The 27,789-nt window shown below is 40.4% G+C and overlaps 2 protein-coding genes across 3 annotated transcripts in view; one reads left to right on the plus strand and one right to left on the minus strand.

Moving 5' to 3' along the window:
* The first annotated feature begins 977 nt into the window (after positions 1–977).
* SOD1 (superoxide dismutase 1) lies at positions 978–9,648 on the plus strand. Its single transcript, XM_053304520.1, has 5 exons — positions 978–1,266; positions 3,943–4,036; positions 4,504–4,573; positions 8,382–8,499; positions 9,431–9,648. Exons 1-5 carry the CDS (start codon positions 1,192–1,194, stop codon positions 9,539–9,541), a joined length of 468 nt encoding a protein of 155 aa, XP_053160495.1. The 5' UTR covers positions 978–1,191; the 3' UTR covers positions 9,542–9,648.
* The window catches only part of SCAF4 (SR-related CTD associated factor 4), a 75,821-nt gene continuing 55,670 nt past the window's right edge, over positions 7,639–27,789 (minus strand). For both annotated transcript variants that reach the window (XM_053304519.1, XM_053304518.1), the window contains exons 18-20: positions 24,845–24,940; positions 24,568–24,756; positions 7,639–13,332 (exon numbers count right to left, since the gene is read on the minus strand). In XM_053304519.1, the coding sequence (XP_053160494.1) occupies positions 12,524–13,332; positions 24,568–24,756; positions 24,845–24,940 (1,094 nt within the window). In that variant the 3' untranslated portion in view covers positions 7,639–12,523. The remainder of the gene's footprint in view (positions 13,333–24,567; positions 24,757–24,844; positions 24,941–27,789) is intronic.

Here is a 27,789-nt window from a genome sequence, read left to right on the forward strand (position 1 = left end):
CTGCTTCGACAGTTATGAAATTTCTACATGGAAAACACTTTAACATAGTAATACACATCCAACCCACATAAAGTAAAGTTGTGCCCTCGAGTTGTTGGACTGTATATTCAAGTATAAGTTGGGAAATCACAACCAACTGCAGCTTCTCTGAGCAGATATGCCCAGTAAAATGTATGCATGCTACATGTCAGTCTACACAAGGGCTGCAAATCAATTCCCTGCAGCCATTTTTTTTAAATTTACAGAGCAGACCTTAGGTTTACCTAATAATTTAACCACAATTATTTACCTAATAATTTACCACAATCTTGACTTAAGAACAATTTTACCACAACATTCTTTATCACAAGAATGGTGGCTCTGGAATAATTTTGTGCCTTCATGTTCTTCTCATTTGTTTGAAAAATAACAATAATGAACACCAACAAAAGGGCTGCCTGCCACCCTTTCGAGATGGCAAGGCGCTTCAAGGTAAGGGAAGCGTGTTGCTTTAATTACATACAACAAGGGCACGCCTCAGGAGAACTGGAACGGATCCAAAGGGCCACTTTTAATCCAAGCATGTTTTCTGAAGTTCGTCCAGACGTCAGCGAGAGACAGAGGATGAAGGGCGATCCCTACCCCGCCTCCACCACCGCAATTACGAAACTCTGGTGTTTTCTTTTGAAGTAGATCGCTGAACAGCCTGATAGTGCCCGAGGCAAGAGGAGACCGGCCCTCTTATATAAGCCTGTCCAATTCACTTCGACTACCGGACGGTCTGCAATCCCTTGCCCCTCGAGTAGACCCACTCACTTCGACAGACCTACTCTGAAAGGAACTGAGAGCAGGGACTCTCCCTTCCCATTGGAGGGAGAAAAACCTCGAGGGGGGGGCAGTTATGCCGCCTCACCCTGAGGGGGCGGGGTAAAGGAATTCGGCCTCTGATTGGCTGTGCAGAGGGGCGGCAGAGGCTGCCGTGGGCTCGCTTCTCCTTCTGGTTGGTGTTGGAGGAGAGCGGCTGCAACCTTGAGCCCTTTGGTTGGCCGCACTATGTCGAGAAGGCGGGTGTAGAAGCTCTGCAGAGCGTTGTGAGTGGGAGAAGGACGACGACCCGAGGCGATAAGGCGTTGAACAGGCGCTGAAGCTGGTCATACGGCGTTCAGCGGCGAGTCTTATGTTCTAGGAGCTGCTGGTGGGAAGGGGAGCAACATGGCGGCGCAGAAAGCTGTATGTGTCTTGAGTGGCGAGTCCTCCGTCAAGGGCGTCATTTTCTTCGAGCAAAAGGCAAGCCTCGCTGGGTTTCTGTGCTACGAGTTGCTGTGCGGAGAGTGGGAAGCAGTTTCCCTGTTCTAGACCCGGCGTGTTGGGAGGCTGCTTCTCGGTCTCTCCGAGCTGCGCGCAGCCTGGAAAAACCTTCCAAGATGCTTTTCCTGCGCGCACATCTTCTTACGCGTGCCTCTCCCCCCAACGCGTTTCTTAGGCGTGTTTACTGGAAAGGAAGCCCCGCTACGCTCGGGCACAGCGTGCCGAGGGCTGTAGCCTTAGACTGGGCTAAGCAATCCCGCTTATTGGCTGTGCTTGGGTCCAGTATTAAGCTGCATATTCTGCGCCCAGGAAGACCCCGCTTCTTCTCCAGCTTATATTTGCTGTAAGGGGCGGGAGAGGCTGGAGCTGGCTAAGAGATGGCTGCCTGCTGGTCAGATAAACTTCAGCATGGGGGAAGATGTAAGAACTGGGTCGGGAGATACCGCGGGGCGGGGCGTGGTGGCTCAACTTAAGGGAAACGTATCTCTTTAATTTCGGAACAGAATCTGCCCCAGCTGGCATTTCAGGTGCAAGGAATAACGTTCTTCCTGCCGGTAGTATTCTGTGCAGGACGATGGTTTCCTTCCTCACAATAAATCACATCTGGTAAAATGAGTCTCTGAGCACTTGGGATTCCCGGTTTCACTTCCCTGTCAAATGCCTGTCCCAAAACCTGGTCTCTGGCTGCTCTGGTTACCGATCTGCTTTGCGTAGCAAAAGAGAGGCGTGTGTGCTGCACACCCCCTTCTCCTTCGACCGAAACGAAAGGAAATCGCTGAGTCATGGCTGCTGGAAAGGATTGCTCCAGGGCGGAGAATGTTGACAGCAAATCTCCTGGGCGAATGGATTGTACAGTCAGTTCATGTATCTATTTCCTCGGAAGTAGGTTTCACGGAGTCCAGTAAGGCTTACTCCTGAACTTTAAGAGCATAACACACTCCCGATAAATGTACATGTTGGAATAGGGAGGATGCGTGGTGGGGTAGAAAAGTTGCCATGCTGCCAAGAATCAATAAATTTAGGTGACGTAGTTGCTTACTCAAGGGTCACCTTTATCTTCAAAGAGCACATGAAAAGCTGGTATAGATAATCTGTATCAGCAGGGCTGCAAATTACCAAATACTTATCAAAAACAGCTTACCAAATACTTTATTGGCACCATGACTTTTTTTGGCTACTGCAGCTAAGGATAAGTGAAGCGAGTCCAAGGATTTATGAATAGAATGTATTGTCCAACTTGAGTTACATGGAAGTACTACATAGCCTACTGGAGAAGGCTAGCACATCTCAAGAGAACAGTTCTAGCAGTAACTACTTGTTTCTAGTCACTCCCTGATCTATAGAATCAAAACTCCAGTAGACATGTTATGAAAAATGCAAGATCATTTTATAGGGATGACAGTAAGTATAGTCCTACTAACCAGAATTATATAGGTGAAAACTGTATATGAATGAATTACTGGATTGTTTCCATGAGATTACTACAGAATATTTTACTCTACAGAAGTCTGGAATAGTCCCTGAACACTGGAAGTTTTTCAGCCACCACCATGACACCAATGCTTGAGTCATTCCTATGGTGACTAGAAACAAGTAGTTACTGCTAGAACTGTTCTCTTGAGATGTGCTAGCTTTCTACAGTAGGATTGCATCTCATAGTGGTTCTAATTGTAAATGCATAGCCTTCTAAGGAAGATGTATGTGTGAGTCCAGGCACAGTTGATGAGTCATGCATAAACATTTATCTAAGTAGTAAGGGTGCAGACACAAACTTCTAGATAAAGTTAAGCTTGTAAACTACTTTGCTTATGATTATAGAATGTGTATGTTGCTTGGCCAGCCATACAGTTAGATACATTGCATGTCTTTGGCATGTTGTCCAGATGTGTTTGTCACACAACTTGTACAACATGGGTTAACATAGTAAATAGAATTGGAAGTGGAAAGTTCTGATCAGTCTACTTGGCCTACACAATAGGCTGTTGAAATAGGCTGTGATGCAGTTTTCATGTATGAAAGGTTTCAGTGAAAGAAATCACTTGGAATTATTGGAGAACATACTTACTTCTGTATGCATTTAAGAGAGTCTAAAATAGAACATAGTGCCAAGAACAGTGTAAACATTTTGTTAAAGTATGAAACTAAACACTAACTTGTGGCTTTGATCTAAGGATTATATGTACTTGGTAGAGTATGAAGTATACACCTGTTAACCACTGCCAGTCTTTAGCATTATGCACCAAGCTACTCTAAATATTAGACACCCTATGAAGGCAACTTGTTCAGTGTCTAATTGTCTTGCCAGTGTACTACATTTCTGGTGATGCTGCATTGGAGAGGCATGTTTGGGCCAGCGTGTGAATAAGAGACTTCTAAACTGATTACACATGGTGCAACCCAGTTCTGAGACTGCAGACACAATGATGAATGCAAAACTTTCTAGATTCGTTCTGAGCAGTAGGCCAAAATGCTAATCTAGGATTGCATTTAAAGAATGTACTGTGTGAAGAGTCCTTTTTGTGTGTGTGGAAAGTGTCGTCTTCTATAAATTAAATATCTTTTGAACAAATTATTCTTTATATGCAGAGTAACTAGCTATATGTATTTTTGCAATGATTTGTCTGAATTTTGTTATGCATACTCTTTTGGTTTCAGGGTAATGGGCCAGTAACTGTTTCAGGACAAATTGAAGGATTGACTCCAGGGAAACATGGCTTCCACATCCATGAATTTGGAGATAACACAAATGGTAATATGCTTGTTCATACTCTTCAATTTACAGCACCATGAATTCTGATAGCTTCTAATTGTTTTGTTAATGCTACCCTAAGAATACAAAGCTTATTAAAATATAGTAAATATGCTTTAAGACTAAATTGTCCAGAAGAGAGGCTCAGAGCCAGATCTCCATCTCTGTAAGGAAATGGTAAACTGGATGACTGAAGCAAATCTGAAAGCAAAATGCACTTGCAATAGTTTGAACTATCCAGCCTAGGTATTAAACTAAAGGAATGTTTCTCAAATGCTAAGTGGAGAGAGGAGAAAGAATTTAAAAGAGAAGATTTAAGTGAGGTTAAATGGGACAGAAGAAAACTCTTTTGCTTAAATAGAAGGGTATTGGTGGAAATATTGCCTATATGTCCAGAGGGCCAAGCTTGACTGTTCTGCACAGTGTGACATGTGGAGAAAAGACTGACTCCGGGTAATGTTTTGCAGGATGCACCAGTGCAGGCCCTCATTTCAATCCTGAGGGGAAGAACCATGCTGGGCCAGAGGATAAAGAGAGGTGAGTATGGAACCATTTCCTATTGAATGTAACTTAAAGCACTATCTAGTTCAGCAGTTTTCATCCTTTCCAACCATGGTCTCACCTTTAATACCCATATGCGACATGTTGTCTACTTCTAATATTGTGTCTATCTAGATCTATTCTTCCTTTTTTCTCCAAAAGTGGCACTAAACACTTCCCCTGTTAGATTGCCATATAGCAGTTGAAGATCAGTGTCATACAGTTCTGTGTTACAAGCTCGGTCACCAACTGTGTATATGTATATCTTCCTTGAGCCCTCAGCTGATTGCTCTTGAATCAGGACATGAGCAAAGACAAGATGGACTTCTGGCTATGTGTGTCATTACTATGTTTACTTCTGCAGTGCCAATGCACCATCATACGTTTAAGATTATTCAGCTTAATCTTACATAAATGGATCTTAGCATTGGAGGTGTGTTAGTACTAATATTTCCATAACAAACATGGTCTAACTGTTCATTGTAGTCCTTTTCTCTAACACAATGAAGAAATGTGATAAGGGTCCTATGCAGTGTTCCCTGTAACAGGGATTTCCAAATGTTGCTGACTACAGCTCCAATCATCCCCAAAGATCACTGCAGCTGGGGTTGTGGGCTGTAGTCAAAAACATCTGGCGATCCCTGTTACAGGGAACACTGGTCCTGAGCTACAGGCAGCAGCAGATAGTACCACATTTTACCTTTATGTTTCTATCTACGATATGAGTATCCAGTTTTCCTAATTGCTATAATGCCTTCAGCAGAACTGTTTGTGTGGTGCTGGACTACAAAATGGCAGCTGACAAATAAATGCTCCTTACTAATTGGCTAAGCAAGAAAACCTTTAAAAAAACCCACATAGCTTGATATGTAGGTACAGGAGGTGCAACAATTACTGCCTAGTAATTCCCTCTCCTGGTTCATTGCTTTGTTCATGGAAGCCTGGAAATTCATGGGAAGAGCATCTGATTGTTTGCATGCAGAAGGTTCAAAGTTCCCTCCCTGGCAGCATGTCCAGGATAGGGCTGAAAGAGACTCCTGCCTGCAACCTTAGAGAAGCTGCTGCCAGTCTGTGTAGACAATACTGAGTTAAATGGTCTGACTCAGTTTAAGGTAGCTTCCTATGTTCCTAAACATGTGTTAACTTTGATTTCCTCACTAAGGCCTAACTATTCAAGTGTCTGTATTCCCAATATGCCAATTGTCCCTGTCTACTGTTACTCGGTTGCTAATCTACCCCTCATTCTTTATAGGCCTTAAATGATATATTTCCTGTCTGCACTCTTCTCTGCCCCATCCTCTGCTCAGATCCTATTCACAGCTTCTTTCTAACCTTCTTCCTGGCCACTGTCTCTCCCTTTTCCCTCTTTGCTTGTAGCACACTTAACACAGAACCTGAGGATTGCGCAAGCTCCCTCAGTGCTAAGAGCGCACACTCCCATCCTCTCATCCTGCCTGCTTCCTTTCTTAGTTGGGATATGTCAAGCCTGGTTGTGATGTCCGAACTCACCAGTCTTGGCATATTATACATTATATTAATTCTCGTAGACTTGCCTCTGTGGGGATGCGTCCTGGCAACCCAGCGGATTGGCTGGGCAGTGGAGGTGCCGGATTGGCTGGGCAGCGTTTGGCCGCGTAGGGAAATGGCCGTTTGGGGAGGAAAGGAAGGCAAGTGGAGAGGAGAACTGAACGGACTGGGGCAGAAGGGAGGGGGGAAGCTGAGGGAAGAGAAAGTGGGGGAGCCTGGCTGGGCAGAGACAAACAGTTGGTCACTTCAGAAGATGCTTTCTAGAGGGAGGGCTGCAGGAAGGAGCTGGCTGAACGCTTGGCGGCCCGACACCAGGGACTGGAGGAAGGAGGATGCGGCAACGGCCAGCAGGGAAAACACAAGCAGGCTAAAAAGCGGAGGCGGGTGGGGTGGGGGAGCACGAATGAGAGAGAGAAAAAGAGAGAGAGAGGTGGAAACAGAGGAGGGAGCAAGCTGGGGCAGAAGGCTTGGGGGGGGGAGGGGAGTAGGAGAATTGGCTGGCCCACGCTGGCGGGCCTGGCCTGGCGACCGGTGGTGGCCGCAGACTCTAGCGAGCGAGAGAGGCGCGCGGGGGGGAGCGACTAATCCCTAACCTCTGAAAAGTATACAGTGTACTGTGCTTGATTGGCCAGCAAACTCGCCTGACCTGACCCCATAGAGAATCTATGGGGCATTGCCGAGAGAAGGATGAGAGACATGAGACCAAACAATGCAGAATTGCTGAAGGCCGCTAATGAAGCATCCTGGTCTTCCATAATACCTCATCAGTGCCACAGGCTGATAGCATCCATGCCACGCCGCATTGAGGCAGTAATTGCTGCAAAGGGGGCCCAAACCAAGTACTGAATACATATGCATGCTTATACTTTTCAGAGGTCTGATATTGTTCTATTCTTCAATCCTTGTCTTCTTGGTTCCATGTAATATTCTAATTTTCTGAGATTGTGGATTTGGGGTTTTCATGAGCTGTACGCCATGATCATCACAATTATAACAAATTAAGGCTTGACTTATCTCGCTTTGCATGTAATGCGTCTGTCTCATATATCAGTTTCACCTTTTAATTTGCATTACTGAAATTAATGGACTTTTGCACGATATTCTAATTTTCTGAGTTTCACCTGTAGTGTCCCTTGGATGTTAGTGAACGTATAGGGACTCTGCAGCTAATGGAAGGGATCATATGGCAGTGGGGCTTGCAGAAAACTCCCCATTTTTAGCTGCCTGTGATTAAAATGGCTGTGGATAGCAATCATGCCAAGTACGGTTCCTTCAACTACTTATTTTAAAGGAGTGAAGTGTCCTCTAAAAGAAAAAAAGTAAAATTAAAAATTCTTGGAATTGTTGATGGTAGACTATTGTGGGGAGCATTTGAAAGGAAGCAATCCAGTCTCCTGCTAAACCACCAAATTGGGGGATGTTTAATGTATGTTTTGAGATATTTAGGTTACTTTTCTATTGTATGCTACTTCACATTTTTAAAAATAGCTAAAATAAACCTAGATGACATGTGACACTAACTTCAAGACACAGTGAGAAATTTATCTTGCATATAGTTTATTTTTGCATAAAATAAAATGTTAATACAGACACTACTAGAACAAGTAAAATACAGCTATACAAAGAGGCATCAATACTTGTGTACTGTACATCTGAATTAGAATGAAAGCATCAGTTTTCTAGTGGAAGCTCTGATTTACAGATAAGACCCCATTTGTACTCTTCAGAACATCCTAGATTCTTTTACAATTGTTAATCCTTTCCTGGTGTCACTATTACAGCTGATGCTGTTAGAATTGCTTTGTGGAGAATTCTGGTATTCTGACCATGATAAAGGCTCAGCAAGGCAATGACTAAAACAGGGTAACTAAAACTATCAGTCATTTGCTCAGTATTAAAGATCATATTCATATATATATATATTACAAATGATGGCTTGAACTTGCTGCTCTTGTCAGCTAGGACAGCTTGTGATTTTAGGTATAACTAGATCTTGCACTGTTGGGCAATGCTTTCTTTAAGGTGGGCAAATATAATTAAGTATATTATACTTTACATGCTAAAACGGGTAGCATGCCATGGAACAAGTGGATAGGTAGACCTTTGATTAACACACTTGCAAGAACACTTGAGCTAACTTCAGTATTCTTTAGACTTCACAAATTGGCACCAAAGTTGCCGTGTTTGACTGATACGTGACAGTAACTTCTCAGCAAATTTGATCATTTTGGTGAAAGTTTTGCTAGCAAATGGACTGAACCAAATAACTATGTTGCAGGCATGTTGGGGATCTTGGAAATGTGACTGCAAACCCCAACGGTAAGGCAGATGTGTCGATACAAGACCATGTTATTTCTCTCACGGGACCACATTCCATTATTGGACGTACCGCAGTGGTGAGTATTTGAGCCTACTTCCCTACAGATATGGTTGGTGGGGGGACAATTTTAGTAAGGCTTTCAAACCTGTTAAACAGTTCGCTGTATCTCTCTAGTGCTAATCCACAGTATGCTGAGAACTAAAGCTCTTGCACAGAGTTGCTGCTTCTGATTCTCCTTAGGCAGACTTAACTACTTTCGTAACTTGTATGTGGGTTGAGCAACTGCATCTTGAAGCCCAGATTTCTTCTGAATATTGCACATTGGGTCTTGCTACATGAATGGAGGAAAACATCTCGAGGTGTTAGGGTGCTTTTAGCACTTGACTCTAAAAGCTAATGTGTTAAATATAGTTTGAGTTGCAACTTTAAACATTGCACTTGAATCATTAAAACACAGAGATTAATTTGGATATGGGAGAAATAATTCTATACCCTCAAACTTTCCATGTATACCACTCAGTACAGGTGCTTGAGGTGGCACTGGTTTTCTTCAGATGGAAGTGCAAAATTCTGTCTATCTCTGAGCTATAGTTAGAGCAGCTGTCCAGGTCCGGCTGGGTATTTAATTATCAGAGTGCACAGCATGCATGTGGCCAAATCATGCTAAAGGATGTGGGGAACAATGCCATTGCATGAAACGTGAAGTCTCTTCCTGATGTACTGATTATCTGTTCACTGTAGGCTACTGGAATCTACTTGTAAGTTATACTTCCTTGGCCTGTTTGCATCATGAGATTGAAACTAACTGCTTGCCTTGAAGCTCAGTTATCAGTTCAGGTGTTCCTAGCAATCTTCAGACTACAGTGTATATTTTAAATGGTAGAGGTAAAGGTTCAGCTAGCATCAAAACATGGCTGAACTCTAATGAAATCAATTCCATTAAGTAATAAAACTGGTATTTTATTAATGTAACAAAGTTGGGCTAATTCTGTTTCTGCCCCCTCTAGGTTCATGAGAAAGAAGATGACCTGGGTAGAGGAAACAATGAAGAAAGCTTGAAAACTGGAAATGCTGGTGCTCGTCTAGCTTGTGGTGTGATTGGATTAGCTAAGGCTTAGATTTGTCAAGACTAACATTGTATACTAAAAGCCGTTCATATGGAGTGTAAATGTATCTGTGGCATTAAAGTGTTCTGGCTTTGCTTAGAGTAAAAGCTGCAATTTCAGCTCATGGTTCTGTTGAATGAAATTTACGTTGACAAGTTCTATTTTGTATACCTTGTAATTAAAGTGGCAAACATTATACAGAAATTATTTCCATTATGTAGACAGTGTATCTGAGGGGAAATTATCTGGGCTGACTCTACCACCTCACTCCTCATCAGAGCATTTGTCTAATTGTGAGGTGAGGCATCAACCTAGTCTGTTCTTGAAGCTTTTTTACTATTGTGGTAAAGAGGCACTTGCTGCCCTGCCCTCCTCAAATTGGAGCTTCCTGCATGAAAAGGCAGGTATTTTCTATTGCCTTAGATACTAGGTGCAAATAAGCCCGAAGAGCTATTTAACTTGAACTTGCCCCTAAATTAAACTGCAACTGGTCTAACCATAGCTAATGCGACCAAATGTAATGCAAGTAAAGTTGAATGTTTGCTCAGAACACTTCAAAGTATCCTAGAACATTATGACTTAAGAGCTGTTGAACATAAGCTATTTTTGTACATGTGTCATCCTCTTGTAAGTAGAACACACATTTTCTTAAGCTCTACCTCCCTTACATGTTAGGGAGATATAGCATAGCTTAAATATAACAAAACTAAAACATTTAGATGAAACCAAATCAAATTTCATCTAAATATGAAGCTAGCATACTATATTGTGTAGCAGGGCCAGTTATGGATTAAAGACCCATTTCTTTATTACAGAAAGTAATACTGACAAGGCATACATTCAGCATGAATTGAACTCTAATCTGTACAATGAGTTACTCAGCTACTATAACTACAGAAGCCATTCCTGCCACATCTGTTGTAACATTCTGCTTGACACTTTAATAAAAGCCATTAAGCATAGTAAAAAATTCATACCAACACAACTAGTCTGCCTACAGAATGTGGAATAGCCATGGATCTTGCAGAGATCAATGGTGTTGCTAAAGGTAATGCTGCTTTGTGTATGCCTAGCAGTGATGAACTTGGTTTTAAGACTGAACACTTGCTTTAAAATGGGTTTGAGACTAAGCCTTCCAGTGCAAAAGGCATGCTGAAACACACATATCCTATGCAGTTGTTTTGGGGGGGTGGGGGGTGGATCATGTAGCTGTTACCCATACTTGAACAAGCTGGAGGACCCTTTCTGGAATCAAGACTGAAGAAAAAAAATCTTACCTGAAACCATCTAGGTTTTGCAATCTTGACACTCATAACAAGCTGGCTGTGCAGTAGTCATTTTCAAAGCCATGGCTTTGTCAGCATTTTTTGCCTTACACGAAGTGTATAGATGTCATGTGACTTTACAGTGCAAGCTTTCCTTTAAAACAATAGTGACAGCTATCATTAAAGTCCTTGTTACTTTATACTATTTTTTTCACTATCTTTCAAAAACTAGATCTGGAAATGAAGAAATCAGAGCAGCCAGAATACATCTCTCATAGTTTGAGACTGGTGTATTTAAGTTTGGAGCTTTGAACCAAGGCATTTGATTGTAAGAGTTGGTTTCAGTTGCCTACATACTTTCCCCCCTTACAGGGATTTTTATACCTACATGTCTACCCTCTCTTTTTGCAGAATTGTTGCTAAGCTAGTTTTAAAATCTTTTTGGTGTGTCTTAACTACTGATTAATAGTATAGAAACAAAGCTCAAACACATTGAAATTTATTCACAAGTATAAGTTACTTTTCTTTATTCTATTGCAAGAAAAAAACCCTGCCTCAGATTCCACTTTCCCCAGATTTTCAACTGGAAGGAGAGAGCACGAAAACCGTTGTCTTTACCTAAATAGGAACAATAACTACTGAGCATCTCAAGGTAGAGGGTAAAAAAATACAGAAGTTCAAAATTGAAGAATAATTTTTAGAGAATCACAGCTTCGCTTGTTGCATAAGGGTAGGTCTCTCCCCTTGTACATGGGACTAGTCGTGGCCATAAAAGTATGTATGGGATACAGTTCTTTGGGCTTGCAGTCACTTTCCAAGTCTGCAGAAGAGGATCTGGAATCAATACTTTGTTAAACAATTGGACAGGTGGAATGATAAGTAATCTGACTGGCAAAGCAGTAGACATCATTTGAAAAAATCTTTTTAATCATTTGCTTTCAGATACTTCCCTATGACAAATTAGAAATACGGTGCTGTCTTAGTCTTACCTCTTCCAACCACAAAACTACACTGATGTGCTTTCCCAGAATACCCCACCTGGTTAGGAAACTTGTTTTTAGGGCAACATTTCCTGCAGAATCAAATAGAAGGAGGTGGAGGGAGAACAAAAAAAAAAAAAACCCACTGCAAACACTAGATTTCTTTTTAAAACAACATTTAAAGCTACTATTTTTTTCATCTAGTATAGTCATGTAGATAATTAAAATGCAGAAATCTAAGAATCAACATAACTAACACAAAGAATTAGCTTCTGTGAACTGTTATACAAACATGTTTAACAGATTTGAACAAAGTCTAATTTAGACTTGAGTACAGCATTAACGGTTCAAACTTTAAGATGTTGAACAATCCTTTACCACTTCAGTGCAGTGCAGGAAGAATAGCACACATTAAAGTTTGTTAGGAAAATAGAGTTTATTAAAAACACATCCCTATTTGTTTTGAGCTTTTACTGTTACCTTCACTTAAATTAAAAAAAAAATAGAAAGCACTTCTAATTCTGATGTGTAAACTTTTTAAAGTCAAAACTTTTAAAAAGTTACAGCAAAAATGGGTAATGGTTTATTCATTTCTTTTTGTGTTATTTTGTAACTATTTTAAATAGAAGGAAAGCAATCAAATTGCTTACATATCCCCATAAACTATGGAGGAGTTGTGATATAGCAGAAGCAAATATACAGCATAATGTACAACTCTAAAGCTCTACACTCCAAAATTTTCCCAGTCTCTAGCGTGGAGCCTCTGCAACTGAGCCAGCAGACTTTTCAGGTTGTTCAAGAGATGAGGTAGTCTCAGATGTTAACTCTTCAGCAGGTTTTACATCTGTGGGTTCAGACTCCCCTTTATTCAGTTCTGAAACAGTGTCTGTGTTTTCCACTTTGCCACTTTGGGATTCATGGTTTTTGACACCATCTACCCTGTCTGTCAACTCAGGTTTCTCCTTCCCTCGATTTTCGTCCTTTTCTCTGCGAGACTCCCTATCTCTAGAATCTCTCTCTCTATGTCCGCTGAAACGCCTATTTCTTTCCTCCAAGTCTCTGTGTCTATCACGTTCAGGGCTTCTTCTTCCCCATTCTCTCCTTTCACGATTACCAAGACGTTCATGCTCTCTGTCATCATTGCGGTTACCATAGCGCTCATTTTCTATCCGATTTCCAAAAGACCTCCTTCCAAACCTTTCCTGGTCTCTGTTTGGAGTAAATGGCTGCCTATCATTCCTGAACTGCCTCCCATCTCTGTTATCATCAGGTCCCCCTCCAGGCATTCCACCAGGTCTCACAAAGTGGCCCGGTGGTGGAAAAGGACCCTTCATCCCATGAGGTGGAGGCATCCCAAAGCCTCCTGGGCCTGGAGGTGGACCTCTGTGCATCATATGAGGAGGCATATGACGAGGTGGCATCATTGGAAACCGCTGCAGATGAGGTGGTGGCATTCCTGGGGGTCGCTGGAGTGGTATCAAACCAGGTCGTGCACCCAGAAGGCCTGTAGAAGGTGCCTGTAAGCCAATCACAGGACTAGGTGTAACTCCTTGAGTACCTGACAAGTCAAATAAATAAAATTAGTTAAAATAATTTCAAGACAAGATATTAGTGAATGTATGCAGGTAATCAGAGGGAAAGTGTCAGTTTTGCTTGCAGAATAACCTGCTTTTCCTGCAAGATTTAACTTAAAATCCTAGAACTTTGTTGCAAACATTGAAGAAAAAGGCCAATTTAAGCAGTTTACAAAATATTTAAAATAAGCAGAAAAATATTACCAATACATTGTGTTACAACTGCTGTTCTGCAGCATTGCAAAGACTTTACCCTGACTTCTCAACCACTTCTGCCTGAAAACAACTGGTTCCCCCACTACATTTGGTATCAATACTTTCACTCCATTCTCCAGAACAGTGGGAATAGCCAAACCTTTCAATCCTGTTAATTTCAACTGGATACATTTAATTTCACCATAATCAGTACAATTTAAACTTTAAATTGGCTGGATCATACACAGAGGCTGACATCCTAATGTAGCACCAGTGTTTTTGAAAAGTTCAGTTAACTCAGTTCCATTGGCTCAGTAGTTTCAACAACTTCACTTTTCTCAGGAAGTACCATGTCACGTGAAAATATGTCCTTGAGGGTTGTGCAAGCCTCAGGGACATATTTTCACGTGACACAGAAGGCTGCCAGGGCAAGGGAAGGTGGCTGAAATCCCCACGCATGTGTGCACACACTCAAGCAGTGTAGTATTACTTTTGAACTCTTCAGAAACATTGGTCCTTCATCTGTCCTTCCCGTTGTCCCAGTGCTTCATTAGTCAGAATATCAGCAAGTATGTTTAAAATAAGTACAAGATTAAGGTTTGAAGTTTTTTTAAATAAAGTATTTTAAATGGTGTTGTACATTGTAAACAATGGAAACCAAGCCTAATTTTCTTTACACAACCCCAAGCAGTTTACTGAAACTTTCCTACTTTTTATAGCATCACCACACAAAATTCTCTATATGTAATTCATGCTTTGTATAGTGTTTATATTACGACATACACAAGCATATATTCAGATTTATTCTGAATGAGCACATAAGTAGCAGTTTAGCAACTTGAGGCACATGCATATGAATCCAAATAACCCAAATTATTGCATGGCATCTTATATCCAGAGCAGACAGAGAATACATTATATCTGTCCAGCTTCACAGAAGCTACTGGACTATATGTTATGTAGAAGTCACATCCCCAAGTTTATTCTGCAATTCATTTTTCCTTCCAAATAAGTGTTTGGGTGTAAGCTGACACAAGTGCTTTAAAAAGTAGTTCAATAATAGGCTTGGAAAAGGCATCTTTTTAGTTATCTGTTCAGATGAAGTATACTTTTCAATAACCTCACCTGTCAATGCTCAGTAATCTGCCCATAGGATTCAAGTGCAATTTTAACAGTTAAGCAGTGCAGTATTTACTAGGAATGCCCCACATGTTGCTGGTAGCAGTTAATATTTAACTAGAACTGTTTATCTAATACCAGAGGTGCCTTCTTCTAACTTGCCTTATAATGTGAACAGCAGCAGCGAGTGCTTCTATGATCCTAAACTCTTAGCCAATTTACATAAGGGAAATAAGTATCTGCTGCATGTCTTCTGAACGAAAACCCCAACATAGATAAGATGCATCTCAATTATGCAGTAAATGAGGCTTCAGGTCGAAGGCACAAATTGCAATGTATTTGCAAACACTTATCTTTAAATGTTAGTGTTCACTACATTATTCTGATAGCAGAAAGCCTCTACCCAATCTAGTGGAAGAAGACAGTAAGAAAATTCCCCCCCCCCCCAAAAAAACCCCAAGAAATGTTTGTTTGCTTTGCACAAGCTCTTTCCAAGACCTTTTCATGGCCCACTGAGTTTATATGCTAAAGCCAGTACCTTCCTTATGCAACACATTTCATATACTGCAATATAACCCCCATTACATGGTGGCTCTGTACTACTAGGTGTCTTCCACTTGCCCACAAGTTCATTGAAAAGCACTAATACATTTTCTCCTTCCACTCATGGTTCCATGGATCTTAACCAGTTTTGGCACCAGTTACATTTCTGTACTGTCCAAATCAATCATCTCTGTTGTATGACACACTCCCAAGTAATGGTCACAACTTACAACATGCTCAGTGTGGTAAATTACCAATGAAGTCACGGAAGTTCCACATAAAATCAGCTGGAACTTAACAAAGTTACCATTTAATAACTTTCTGAAGGCCATTGTATTTAGAATTAACATATTTGAGTGTTTTTAAACGGTTTAAAACTGTTTTTAAATTTTTTTAAATATTGTTTTGTTTTTTGCTTTGTTGTTGTGCCCAGTAGGCTTGACCTCAAAAAGAGTCCAGTTTGGTTCTAGGTTGAGACAAACTGGCTCGGGCCCAGTTCAAAGCCCCTACCGCGCATTCAATAGGGTTTAAAATGGTTACTCACAGCTGCCGCAACAGAGGGGTGGCGGTGGCTCCCACAACTCCCACTAAGTGTCCAGGGCTGGCTCAAGCCCAAATCAGGCTTTGGCCAGCCCTGGACACTTGGGGGAGGCCGGGTATCCAGTATGGGCCTTCTTCAGCCCATTTCAGGCCTCTGCACCTGTGTAGAAGCCATTTGCTTGACCTCCGTGTATGCACATTGCGTGAAGGTCAAATGGCTTCCATGTAGGTGCAGAGGCCCAAAACCAGCCAAAAAAGGCCCGAACCGGGCCCAAGCCAGCCCTGGACACCAACGGGGAGGCTAGTGGGGGTTGGGGGAGCTGCAACCACTCGCTCCATGACCACGGTAACTATTTTTAACCCAATTTAATGCGTGGTAAGAACTTCAAACTGGGTCCGAGCTGATTCAAATTCAAACTGAGCTGGGGGCCTAGTTCTGGTGGGGGCAGTACTGATCCAGTTCAGATTTGAACCCAACCAGGAAAACTGGTTTTGTGCACACCTCTACCGCCCAGAGCCTCTAGATAGGGTGGTATAAAAATATAAATAAAATAAATAAATATGCATTTACTTCTTCCTGCCTAAAGGCAGAAAGATGCTTAGGATGTCCTTTCCCCTTCTATCTCCCCCATTCAATTAAAGAGGAATACATGAACAAAGTTAGGACTAAACAAAGTTCTGAGTGTTATGAACAGGACAGAGAGGTACAAAAAAATGTAACAAACTATAAAATATAAATGCAGATGTATCCAATTTAGATGTGTCGGTTTTAGAGACTTGGGTTAATCCAAGAACATAGTTGAATATCTGACCTAGGTGAATATAAACACCAAAAATGATCCAGCTTCTTATCGTCAAGAAAGAACATGACGCTTCTTTTCTCATACAGGGTTAAGAGTTCACTAAAAGGTAACCTGTTTCCAAATCTCCCCTTGACTGAAGATTCTCAATTATAGTAGAACAAGAGACAACTAAAGAATACTCCCAACATGTAAATTCAGAAAATGCAACAAAATTCAATCATTCTTGATCCCATGTGCTGAAAACACACAAACAACATTTTAGTAGTTCAGGTATCCAATAGCTTCTTAGATTCTTTCACTAGTCTCTATGCATCAAAAGCTCCTTCAAACTTCTTTGTGTTACTTCCAGCCAAACTAACTTTATGAAAATTATTTCTTGTATTTTGAATTTCACATATTTCTTGTATTTTGAATTTCACCAATCATAGCATTCTTATACTAGCATATGTAAAGTATCTTTTAACCAAGACTAACCTATTCCACCTCTGAAAACAACAGGGATGCATAGTAGTGGCATCTCATGGAAGTGTGCAAGAATGCATGTGTGGGATGATTTCTTCAAATTATCCCATATCTGCCTACGACAATGATTTTATACTGCTTTTCAAACAAAGTTCCAAAGTGTTTTACATAGATAACTAAATAAAATGCCTACTGTGGAAAGTGTACATCTCTGTGAGGTGTCCAGCCAATATTGTGCAGAATGTAGATACAGGCTGCATATTCCCTCTCCAAAACCTAATATAGTTTTGAATGGCATTCCTATTAAAGGTATCTGGACACGTTTTAACAACAGCAATCCAACAATTTCACATTCTCTTCTGATAGCATGATGGTTTAAGTGGAGGATGTCATCTAATTTAAAATCATTACTGTGGGTTTGTTCACAATCCAATAATCCCTTCCCTAGACAGTGCTGTCTAATGAGAGCCAGCGTGGTGTAGTGGTTAGAGTGCTGGACTAGGAGCAGGGAGACCCGAGTTCAAATCCCCATTCAGCCATGATGCCAGCTGGGTGACTCTGGGCCAGTCACTTCTCTCTCAGCCTAACCTACTTCACAGGGTTGTTGTGAAGAGAAACTCAAGTATGTAATACACCGCTCTGGGCTCCTTGGAGGAAGAGCGGGATATAAATATAATAATAATAATTCATTTTGTTGATAGAGATCTTTTGACAAACTTTATTAGGTACAAATGTACACTGGTTGGTATGACACCAACAATCCAGAAAGAAAGTATGAATAGTAGCAGAGTTTAAGGTCTCGGAGCAACCCAAAGAAAGACTATAAACTAGAACTGTCACCTTTTCATAATTTTCCTACTATCAATCTCTAGTTCCTCTCTGATTTTTCAATTTAAAACCCACATTAGGAAATTAGAGTTCATATACTTGCTGAATGGAACAAATGAGGGGCTCTAACACACTGCTGGTTAATGTCTCATGGAGTAAATGCTTTGTAACCATTTTCCTAACTGATTGTCTATGGCATTAAATAGCTATACTTGTTATACAGCTGAATATTCACTTGATTTCCATGCTGTTGGCCTAAAGTTGTGTGCGACTTGAAAGTGTATACATTTTATGGTGATAATGTTTATCCAAGGAGAGACCATCTTACCTATTTTGTCGTTCCCATTCCAGCAGAAACCATGTTTTATATACTGCCAATAGTCTTTGGACTATGTTAACATTTACAAAATATAGTTAATGATTGATGTATGGGCTTTCATTGTTAATTCATTTATGACTGTGTTGAAGAGGCTTGACAAAGGAAAGTATTTGCTTTGACAGGGAAAGGTTCTATTTCAGTTCTGTTCCAAACTCCCTTGGTAATTCTAAGGTATCTGGGGGCTTGTGGCCACACCTCACAACCCTGTTTTTACAAACTTTTACATTTGTTAAAGCAAAGCTGTGTAAAAACTTAATTTGTACTACACTGGCAGTACTTCTTCCATTTACCAATGAAGGGCTATAGTTTGGAAACTATATATCTGCCAAATATACTTTTTATGACCTTTGTAATCAAGCATTGGATTTTTGCTGGCCAAGTACTTAATGGCAGATTATTATAACAGATGAAACTATTTGTCTCTCCTAAGTCAACATATTCCATTACTTACTTGAATGTACCATGCCACTTTATGAAAGTTTGTTTTGAGGTTGTTCACTTTGCAAATTATAGTATAGAGTGTTTTTGTGTAGCACCCGCTCCCCAAGATTCCTAATACAGTCTTAATATTTTGCAGGCCTATAGATGTGAGCTCTCCAACACCCAGTCCAGGCATCAGTTGCATGTACTCCTGATGTCTCCTCATCTCATTACTCAGCATATTAAGGTGCATTTTCAACTTTCCTGATTAAATTCATTATTTCTTTCTGAATTCTATACACACTACTACAGACACACTCATGCACATAAACTTATCTCATGTTCACATCTCATGGGATTGTGGAGAGAAAAAAGAGTGAAAGACAATGAGGTTGCTTGTCAAAATGGCAATTCATATATAAATTATAATAGTGCAGTGTCAGACAAAACAACGTGCTGTCTGCAAAGCACAGATGTGCAAGAACTGCAGAATTTCAGTGACCATATGAAAAGAGTCCTTGAACAATAATAGAGCAATGCACCAGTTCTCTCTCTCAGCACTTCATTGGGAAGTGGAGAAATTTATGATAGACCAATGTATTCTGACGTTAGCAGGATTGACATATTCTTCTGAAGTCTACTTTGTAAATTCCAAGCGCTGTGTTCTGCCCTCTTCCAATAAAAATTTACTTTTAAAGTTAATGTATTTACCTAGAGCAAATATGTGTTTCACAGTAGAACGTAAGTGAAACTCATTTCACAACAGAAAATTTAAGATAGCCCCAGATAAAAACTGAGAATGTTTCCATAGGCTGGAATGTAATTACACTGAAATTGACATGCTATCAAACATCTGTATGTTCCATCATCCAAAAGAGAATCTTCAGCTAGCAGATGTAGAGCTTCACAAATGTGGGGTTGTGAATGAATGAAATTTATACCATTCAGTATAAATCTGGTTTCTGATGTTAGAAAATTAGAATAAGTTTAATCATGTGAATATCATTGAATGAATTTAAAACTCCACCAAGTTAGAGATGCATGTTGACTTGCCCAAATTCAAAGCAGAGCACTAATAAAAACTCACTAACCCAGAAATTATTTTCAAGAACCCAATTCTTTAATACTGCAATCAGTAGATCCAATTTCAAAGGATACTTACCTAACTATTTGTAGTGCAATCAACTGAACTTTTTGCATATTAATTTCTTACAACACATGTGCAAGCACAGTTAATAGTTTTCAACATTTATGAACAGTTACAATTTCACGTACTCATAAGTAGGCTCCAAAATCCCAGGCCATTCATTAGTTAATTCTGTTTTAGTATCAATTCTGCAAAAATGATCTTTCAGTTAAAAAATTTATCTAGCATATCTCTAGGCACTTCATTTTTTAAATTTGTTATTATTTAATTAGTTGCAAGGGATCAAAATATTCAAGCATATAAATTGATAAAAACTACCAAATCAACAAGATCTTTTCACTTGTTCAACTTTTTAATACAAGTCTTATTAAACAAAAGCACCAAATGTATTCTGGTTCTTAATTTCAAAGTTTTAGTTTCTCAAATTGACAGTAAGAAATAGTACTGTAAGTACTGTGAACAGTCATAGAATTCTGAATGATTAAAAAGCAACAGAAGGCTTAAAGATTGTATTTAAAATATATAAACAGGGCTGTGTTGCGTGGCACAATTCCACAGATGTGTAGAAAAAGTTCAGAATGTGGTAATGGGTAAAGAATTCAACTTCCTTTGAGATTCTCAACTTTCTTTTAAAAAGTGTTGAGGTTTACATCTCCATCACTAAGAAAACCAGAATTATGTAAAACCAAAAGTAATACAGATCTGCATAATTTATGCAGATGATAAACTTAAGCTTTTCTTGATAGAGAATTAGGATTACCCAGGCACAATTTTGGTGTTGTATCCAAAATTTGGGGTTGTATCATAGGTTTGATTGAAAAGTACCATTCATGCAGGGAGGAGCAATTTCCTTCTCTTTTGCCAATCTCCCATTGCTGCTGCAATCCCCCAAGCTAGATGTATTCTACTCAAGAGGGCTCCCCAACCCAGAAGGAGCAGATTTATTGGGGAAGGGAAGGGAAGAAAACAAGGACTGCAAAAGGAAGGAGAGATATGCGCAAACCCACCTCCTGCATGAGTGAAACTTCTTCCACTCATGCTACAAGCACTTGAGATACAACTCTCTGGCATGGGAATTTGGAAAAGATGTAGTACTGTGAATCAAATTTTGTGTATATTTCATTTTAAAATTACATCAGGCTTTTGTTGAATATTATTAGATGGGCCATTTATGATATAACTTTCTGTGATCACAGATTGACTTTTTAAAGCCATCATAAGCATCTCCATGTGGAAATGTTGCAAGAAGATCAGTTCTCCACACATCTTTCCTGGAACTTTATCCAATGCAGCTATCTATGATCTTCTTTACGAACACATCCAGGGTATATGTTAGAGGCCATGTCACATTTTTCGATGTCAATTTAAAAAACAATTACTTTAAAAATCCCATGCACTCAACATATTATAGGTCTATGCAGACCACGTCTGAAAAATTGTAAACTCCCCTGAGATTTTATATAGGGCGGTATATACATGTGTTAAATAAATAAAAATAATATTTCCAAACAATATTACATAACTGAGATGGAATACTCTTGTCGGGAAAATCCTCATCCTTTCAGTTCATTATGAGATGCTTTCTTCCATCTTGTTCGCCATGCAGGTAGTTTCCCCCCGCCCCTCACCCCGCTCATGCTATTTGGACAGCTTCGTGATTCAGGCACTTGCCTCAATTTTTTTTAAATTAAAAAAAGTGGTTTCTTATACCTTACACCATAGCATCTAGACAATCCATTTGTTCATGTGTGAATAGTGACAAATGTAACTTTTAAAAATTTGAGAAAGCTTTCCCTTCAATAATTGCATATCACTAGATCAGCTTTCAAAAACTTTAAATGAAAAATATACTGTAAGCCACACTCCTTCAGACGTTATGATCTTGTGCTGCTGGTGGAATCTAGAGGTAGCCATGTGTTTGGCTTGCTGTGTGAAATTGTAACAGCTATAGCTGCTCTTAGAGGCAATTGAGGAATTACAAACAAGCAGACCGTAGACAAATCCCTATGCTAATACAAGCAGTAGTTTCCAGGAAGTGCTCCACCAACCTGTGGATAACATTATCGCCTCTCCCACATGACTGCTACTTACAAACATAGCTGCGGCAAGGAGCTTCCACCATACAGAAATAGTTTTTCAGTAGAAATCACCTTACTGATCAGAATCCATTGTAAGATTAGATAATCAAGATTAGTTGAACAAATACTTTATTTGAAATATTTCTACCCAGTTTTCCACTTTATCCTATAACCCTGTGGGAAACTGTCAATAGATGGTTGCTTCCAGGTCAGACACCTCTTAAGTTCCATCTGATTCCTGAACCTTATACAGATCTGGATTTGGCACTGGGATCATGGACCAGGGCCATAGGTACAACTTATGTCTATAAATCAATAGAAACATTTATATTTTCTTATTTCTCTTATGTCAGAAGCCTTTGATACTGATGATCAAGTGTGCACAAGATGTGGAGAGCACCTGGAAGTTTGCTATGTAGCATTTCTCATTCTTCTTTGTAAAACTATTTCCAAGTGCCACAACTCATTTATTGCTCACTAGACCTCCACTGAAAAAAGTACCATCTTTTCCCTATAATTTTCAATGTGTATGATGCCAAAAAGTACAAATCTGAAGTGCCAATGGTATGTTGACATTTCCTCCCTCCTTTCCATTTAAAATCTGTCCTACAATTTCAGAAATTATGCAGTGCCCAAGACTGGAAACAGGAAAGTTATTAAAAACTAAGCCTGAACAAGACAGAAACAGTGCTGGTTGGTTGGTAGTCTCTATGTTCCGGTGGCATCTATTACTGTTAAGTTCAGTGTCGTCGAGTACTCCTGGATATTGTGTGTGTGTGTGGTTTTTTTTAATTTTAATATTTATATATAAAATTACATTTTACAAATGTCCACCTGAAATCTCTCAGACTTGGGATATATCATACAAGTTCTTGGACCATTCACAACATCAGATTGAAGACTACTTTAAGAAAGACAAATATGGATCGCAAAGCTTATGCAGAATGTAGCTACTCCACTCTAGAAAGATAGGTTGCACACACATATTATGCTCCATGCCTGAACGGACTAGCTATAGCTTTTCAGGCACAAGTGCCAACTTTGCTTTTTCAAACTTTAACCATTTTGCCCTTGTGTAAAGACACACACACACACACACAAATCTACATGTAGCACAACAGTTCCAGGGACTTTTCTAACTGCAGATCTTCCTATAGCAATTTCACTAAGACTATATCTATATATGCTGCTTGCTCTTATCACCAGGGCATTTAATAAGTTAATATATTTAACTTAAGTTGTTTTATACCACCGTCACAGTTCTGCTAAGCAGATTTGATTCCTGAACTAACAGAATGGTTCTGAAAGTGATTTCCAAATTTTTTAAATCCTCTAACCATTTACAGTTAACTGTGATTCTTCCTTTAAATAATTTTTATGCAACATCAGAATGAATTTACTGTAATTTAAGAAAATAAAAGTAATGGAATACACTACCAATTGAGTCAATATTCTGTTTGGAATAGCATGTATATAATATGAAATATAATATTCATACTGGATTGCTGATTATTAACACCTTTAAAATTGGCTTAAGAACATTTCTAAGTAAGTGTTAAGTGTTATTTTAGCTTTCCCAGAACAGTGTAGAAATAATAAACCAGTTGATTTGGCAACCAAACATTCATTTGAGGACTGTGGTGTGCTAATTGAAGCTTTGTAGCTGATAAAAAGGAATCCCTCTCTCAATGTCTTTTTGCTTTTCCCTGGCTTCTACAAATGGGGAGCAGTATGTGAGCTGGCCAATACTGGGAACAGAAACTCAGGTGGTGGACTGATAAAATTTTTATTTGAGATGAAGGGGAGAGAAGAAGAGCAGATAGCAGGAAATAAGATAGAAAAGACATCTGATAACTGAATTTTGCTTGCATTGCTTATTAGATTGCTTGTTATGGTACAAACAAACACAATTCTTGTAGTAAAACTGCTATGAAAACTCACTTTGAGCACACACAAAACTTTCTTACCCTAGAATGGGCTCAGGGAAAGTGTGGTTTCAATTTTCAGCAGAAGCAGGATTTGCACAATGCCGACTGGATATTCCTTATGTCAATCATGAAGCCACCCCACAAATCTTCTCAGTTTTCAAAGTATTTTAAAACAGTAAAAATACTTGATCATGTAAGATGCTTGGGCGAGCGCACACACACACACACGCACACACACACACACACCCTATTTCTGAAGCATGGAATCTTTCTGGATCAAACGTACTCTTCACCCTCCCTGAAGCATGGCAGAGAGGGGTGAAGAGTAGTGTTTGATTCAGAAGCTCTGTGTATGCACTTTAAGGAGCAAAGGCAGAAAGATACAGTATGTGTATCCTGCAGCACAAAAACCCACACTCACTCCTGTTTACAGGTACAGCTATGTGCAGCCTTAGGTGATCAGATAAAAATAGCTGTTGAAATAAACCCCCCAAATCCCTGTAGCATCTGACAACACACTTGCATGAGCTACCTAAATTTGTTCTACTCAAATATAACCGTCCTCCTCTTCCAGTCACACTCAGCTTACTCAAATGGGCAGGATGGATGCTGCCCTTCATAACTCGTAAGTGGAGATTCATACTGTTAAATGCTCCAGCACCACCTGACTATATAGTGGACAAAACATTTTCTTTCTGAAACTTTGACTCTCTCTAACAGAGAACAAATACTTTTGAAAGAAAAACTGCATATCCAGCAACTGAAAAGTAAACTTACCAAGGAGTGGGACAGGTTGAGTGACAGGAGCTGGTATGCTAGAAGAAGTTGCAGGTGGTGGAGCATTTGGATATCCTTTGGAACCATCTGCATTTTCAGCATTTGCTCTAGCTCCAGAAACTACGGTTGGAATAGGGTTTCCCACAGAAGAGTCTTTTGTAGTATCTTCATTTATACTGGCCACAGTAGCTAAAAACAGTGATGTTGAAAGGAAATGTTTGAAATAAGTGGGACACACTTCTGTTGCAGTCACTTTTAACATACAAAGCACACTTACAGTTTGGAATATTTACTCCTGGAGAAGGAGGGACAGATACTGGAGGAACTGAAACTGGAGGATTAATAGGTGGTGGTGGTCCAGGAGGAAGAAAACCTATAAAGTCAGAAATAATCAAGAATCACTTTTGCAACTTAAATCTTTTAAATGTATTGTTAAAGCAAAGAATGTCCTCTAGAGCAGAGTTCTCAAACTTTTCAGTACTGTGACCCCCTAAAATAACATATAAAGCTAAATGGACCCATCCTCAATGATTAAAGCTTCTTGCTGACATCCTGATGAATGAAGTGTAGACCAGAAATGTCACTGAGAAGAGAGAATTGGTACTTACCATGAAGGCTTCATCTTGCTGTGGGATTTGATGACGTCTCATGTGGGTTATCCTTCCCACATGCTCTGCAGGCAAGACTATGTAAATTAGCTAGAAGCTTTTAAGAGCCTGGGAAGGATAGCCCAACCCAGTTTCAAATATCTAAGTCCAGTAACAAACTGAGAAGCCTGAATAAAGCCAATCCCTTGAGAGATTGAGAAGAAAAGGGTATGAAACAAGGTGTTTCTCTCAGCAGACCGGGGTCGACGCATGAGTGGGTTGAGATGTCCTCAAATCCAGCAGCAATAAGCAGCCTTCATGATATAAGTAACCAATTTTCCTTTCTCTGCTGCTGGATGAGGACGTCTCATGCGGGACATGCCACAGCCTAGAAGACCCAGGTAGGGGAGCTGTTTAATACTCTTCCGCCAAAGGATGCAAGAGTGAAAGGTCAGGGTCCAGCTTGTAATGCTTTGTAAAGGCTGATGGTGAAGACCATGTTGCTGCCTTACAAATTTCAGATATAGATACGTTTATGGGAAATGCTGCTGAATCTACCGCCGCTCTGGTTGACTGGGCAGTAATATTGGATGGTGGCCAAATACGCTGTGTCACGTATACTAAGAAAATACAAGCCTTGATCCACCTGGCAGTGGTGGAAGTGGACACCTTTTGGCCCATGGAAGTGGGCAAGAAGGAGACACTGTATTTTAGGTAAGCTTTCAAGCACCTATGTACTTCCAGTTTTTGCCAAGCTTGTTCTGAAGGATGAACTGGCTTAGGGCAAAAAGAGGGCAATATAATGTCCTGTGACCAAAGGAAGGCACCTTGGGAACAAGAAATGGCTCCAGAATGAGGCGAACTGAGCAAGGAGATAAAATACACAGGTATTTGCTGACAGAAAGTGCCTCTAATGGACACTCTTCGGGCAGAAGTGGTGGCAGAATACTGACTTAAACAACAGCAACCTGAGAGAGATTGATCAAACAAGCTTGAAAGGAGGCAACTGAAGGGCTCTTAGAACCATATGAAGATTCCAGGTTAGGAATCGATGTCTTGTTGAAAGAGACATGAGAGTAGCTCCTCTGAGAGACCATTTGAGATGATGTTGATTAGATAAACTTCGCCTATTGTTTATTGATAAAATGTTTGTCAGGGAGGTTGCTTGCCTCTTTAGGGTTTTGGCTTTAAATCCCTATGTTGACTCAGGAGGTTCTGCTCAGTCTTCAGGTGGCTAACATTAATGATGCTGAATCATGATGACCTTGATGCAGAAGGTCTGGAGTGACCAGTAGAAACCATGATTCTGAGATTGCCAGGTGTAGAATCTCTGGAAACCACATCCTCCATGGACAATACAGTGCTATGAGGATTATCTCTGCCTTGACAAGACATACTTCGTGCAGGAGATGACCTATAGGACCTGGAAGAAATGCATATAGTAGAACCGGTGGTGTCAGCAGCTTCTGCACTCTTGCAAGGGAAGCATCTGTTCAGCTTGGCATTGTTTAGAAAAGCAAAAAGATCCACCTGTGGCTGACCAAAGGGTTCCGTAATCAGCTTGAATGTGTTTGAGGGTCCACTCTGCTGGGTTGACCTCCTTGCAGCTGCTTTGGTATTGAGGGCTCCTTGACATGGTGTGCCCACAGGGATACCAGATTACTTTCTGACCACTGAAGGAGAAGTACTGCCTCCTAGTGTGAGGAGCATGATCTGGTTCCCCCTTATCTGTTCATGTGTGCCTGTGCCGTAACGTTGATGGTTCAGATAAGGACATGCCCATCTCTCACTGTCTGCTGGAAGGCCAATAGGGCCCCAAGTATAGCCCTCAACTCTAGTCAGTTGATGCTATGCAGGTGTTCCTATTGTGACAATTTCCTCTGTGCTGAATGGTGAAGGAAGTGTGCTCCCCACTTGAGGAGGCTTGTGTCTGTAATTACGATTATTCTGGGTGGGTCTACAAATTGTTTCCCCTGGGAGAGCCACCCTGGGGAAGTGCACCAAGTGAAAGAGCAGCAAACTTGATGAGGAATCTGCACTCAACTGGCATTTTTGTGCAATTGCCTTCTGGGGCAGGGGGAGACAACAAGGGGAAGGAGAAACCACTAGGGACCGCAGATGGAACCGAGACCAATGAACGGCATCCAGGGATACCACCATCAGAGGCAGGAGGTGAGCTAGGGTTAAGACAAGTATTTTGTTGTTTTGAGAAATAGCTTGTATGATGTTGACAATTTTCTGAATTCGCTCTTGAGGAAGAATGAGCCTGTTTAAGACCATAATGATTATAACTCCCTGGGTGATAAATCTTTTGCATGGGAGTGAGATGGCTTTTGGCCTTGTTTACAAGAAAGCCATGTTTGGTTAGCATTTGCACTGTCATGTCTATGTCCCTGTAAGCTGATGGCAGATTTGTAGATCTGATTAAAGATTGTCTAGTAAGCAAAAATCCTGACCCCATAACCTGAGATACACCACCAGGGGTGCCATGATTGTTGTGAATACCCTTGGAGCTGAAGACAGTCCAAATGGCAGTGCTTTGTACCAATAATGAATTCCTCCATAGACAAAGTGGAGGAAAACGTGTCTGGCTGAGTGAATGGGAATATGCAAGTAAGCCTCCAAGGGATCTATT

Source organism: Hemicordylus capensis, chromosome 3 (genome assembly GCF_027244095.1).
Source record: "Hemicordylus capensis ecotype Gifberg chromosome 3, rHemCap1.1.pri, whole genome shotgun sequence".
Lineage (NCBI taxonomy): Eukaryota > Metazoa > Chordata > Lepidosauria > Squamata > Cordylidae > Hemicordylus > Hemicordylus capensis.

What these genes read in the sequence shown, in the direction of transcription:
- SOD1 (XM_053304520.1), top strand. Translation starts at nt 1,192, where the DNA reads ATGGCGGCGCAGAAAGCTGTATGTGTCTTGAGTGGCGAGTCCTCCGTC. An exon ending in TCATTTTCTTCGAGCAAAAG is followed by an intron (nt 1,267 to 3,942) that starts GCAAGCCTCGCT and finishes TTTTGGTTTCAG; the next exon opens with GGTAATGGGCCAGTAACTGT. An exon ending in TTATTGGACGTACCGCAGTG is followed by an intron (nt 8,500 to 9,430) that starts GTGAGTATTTGA and finishes TGCCCCCTCTAG; the next exon opens with GTTCATGAGAAAGAAGATGA.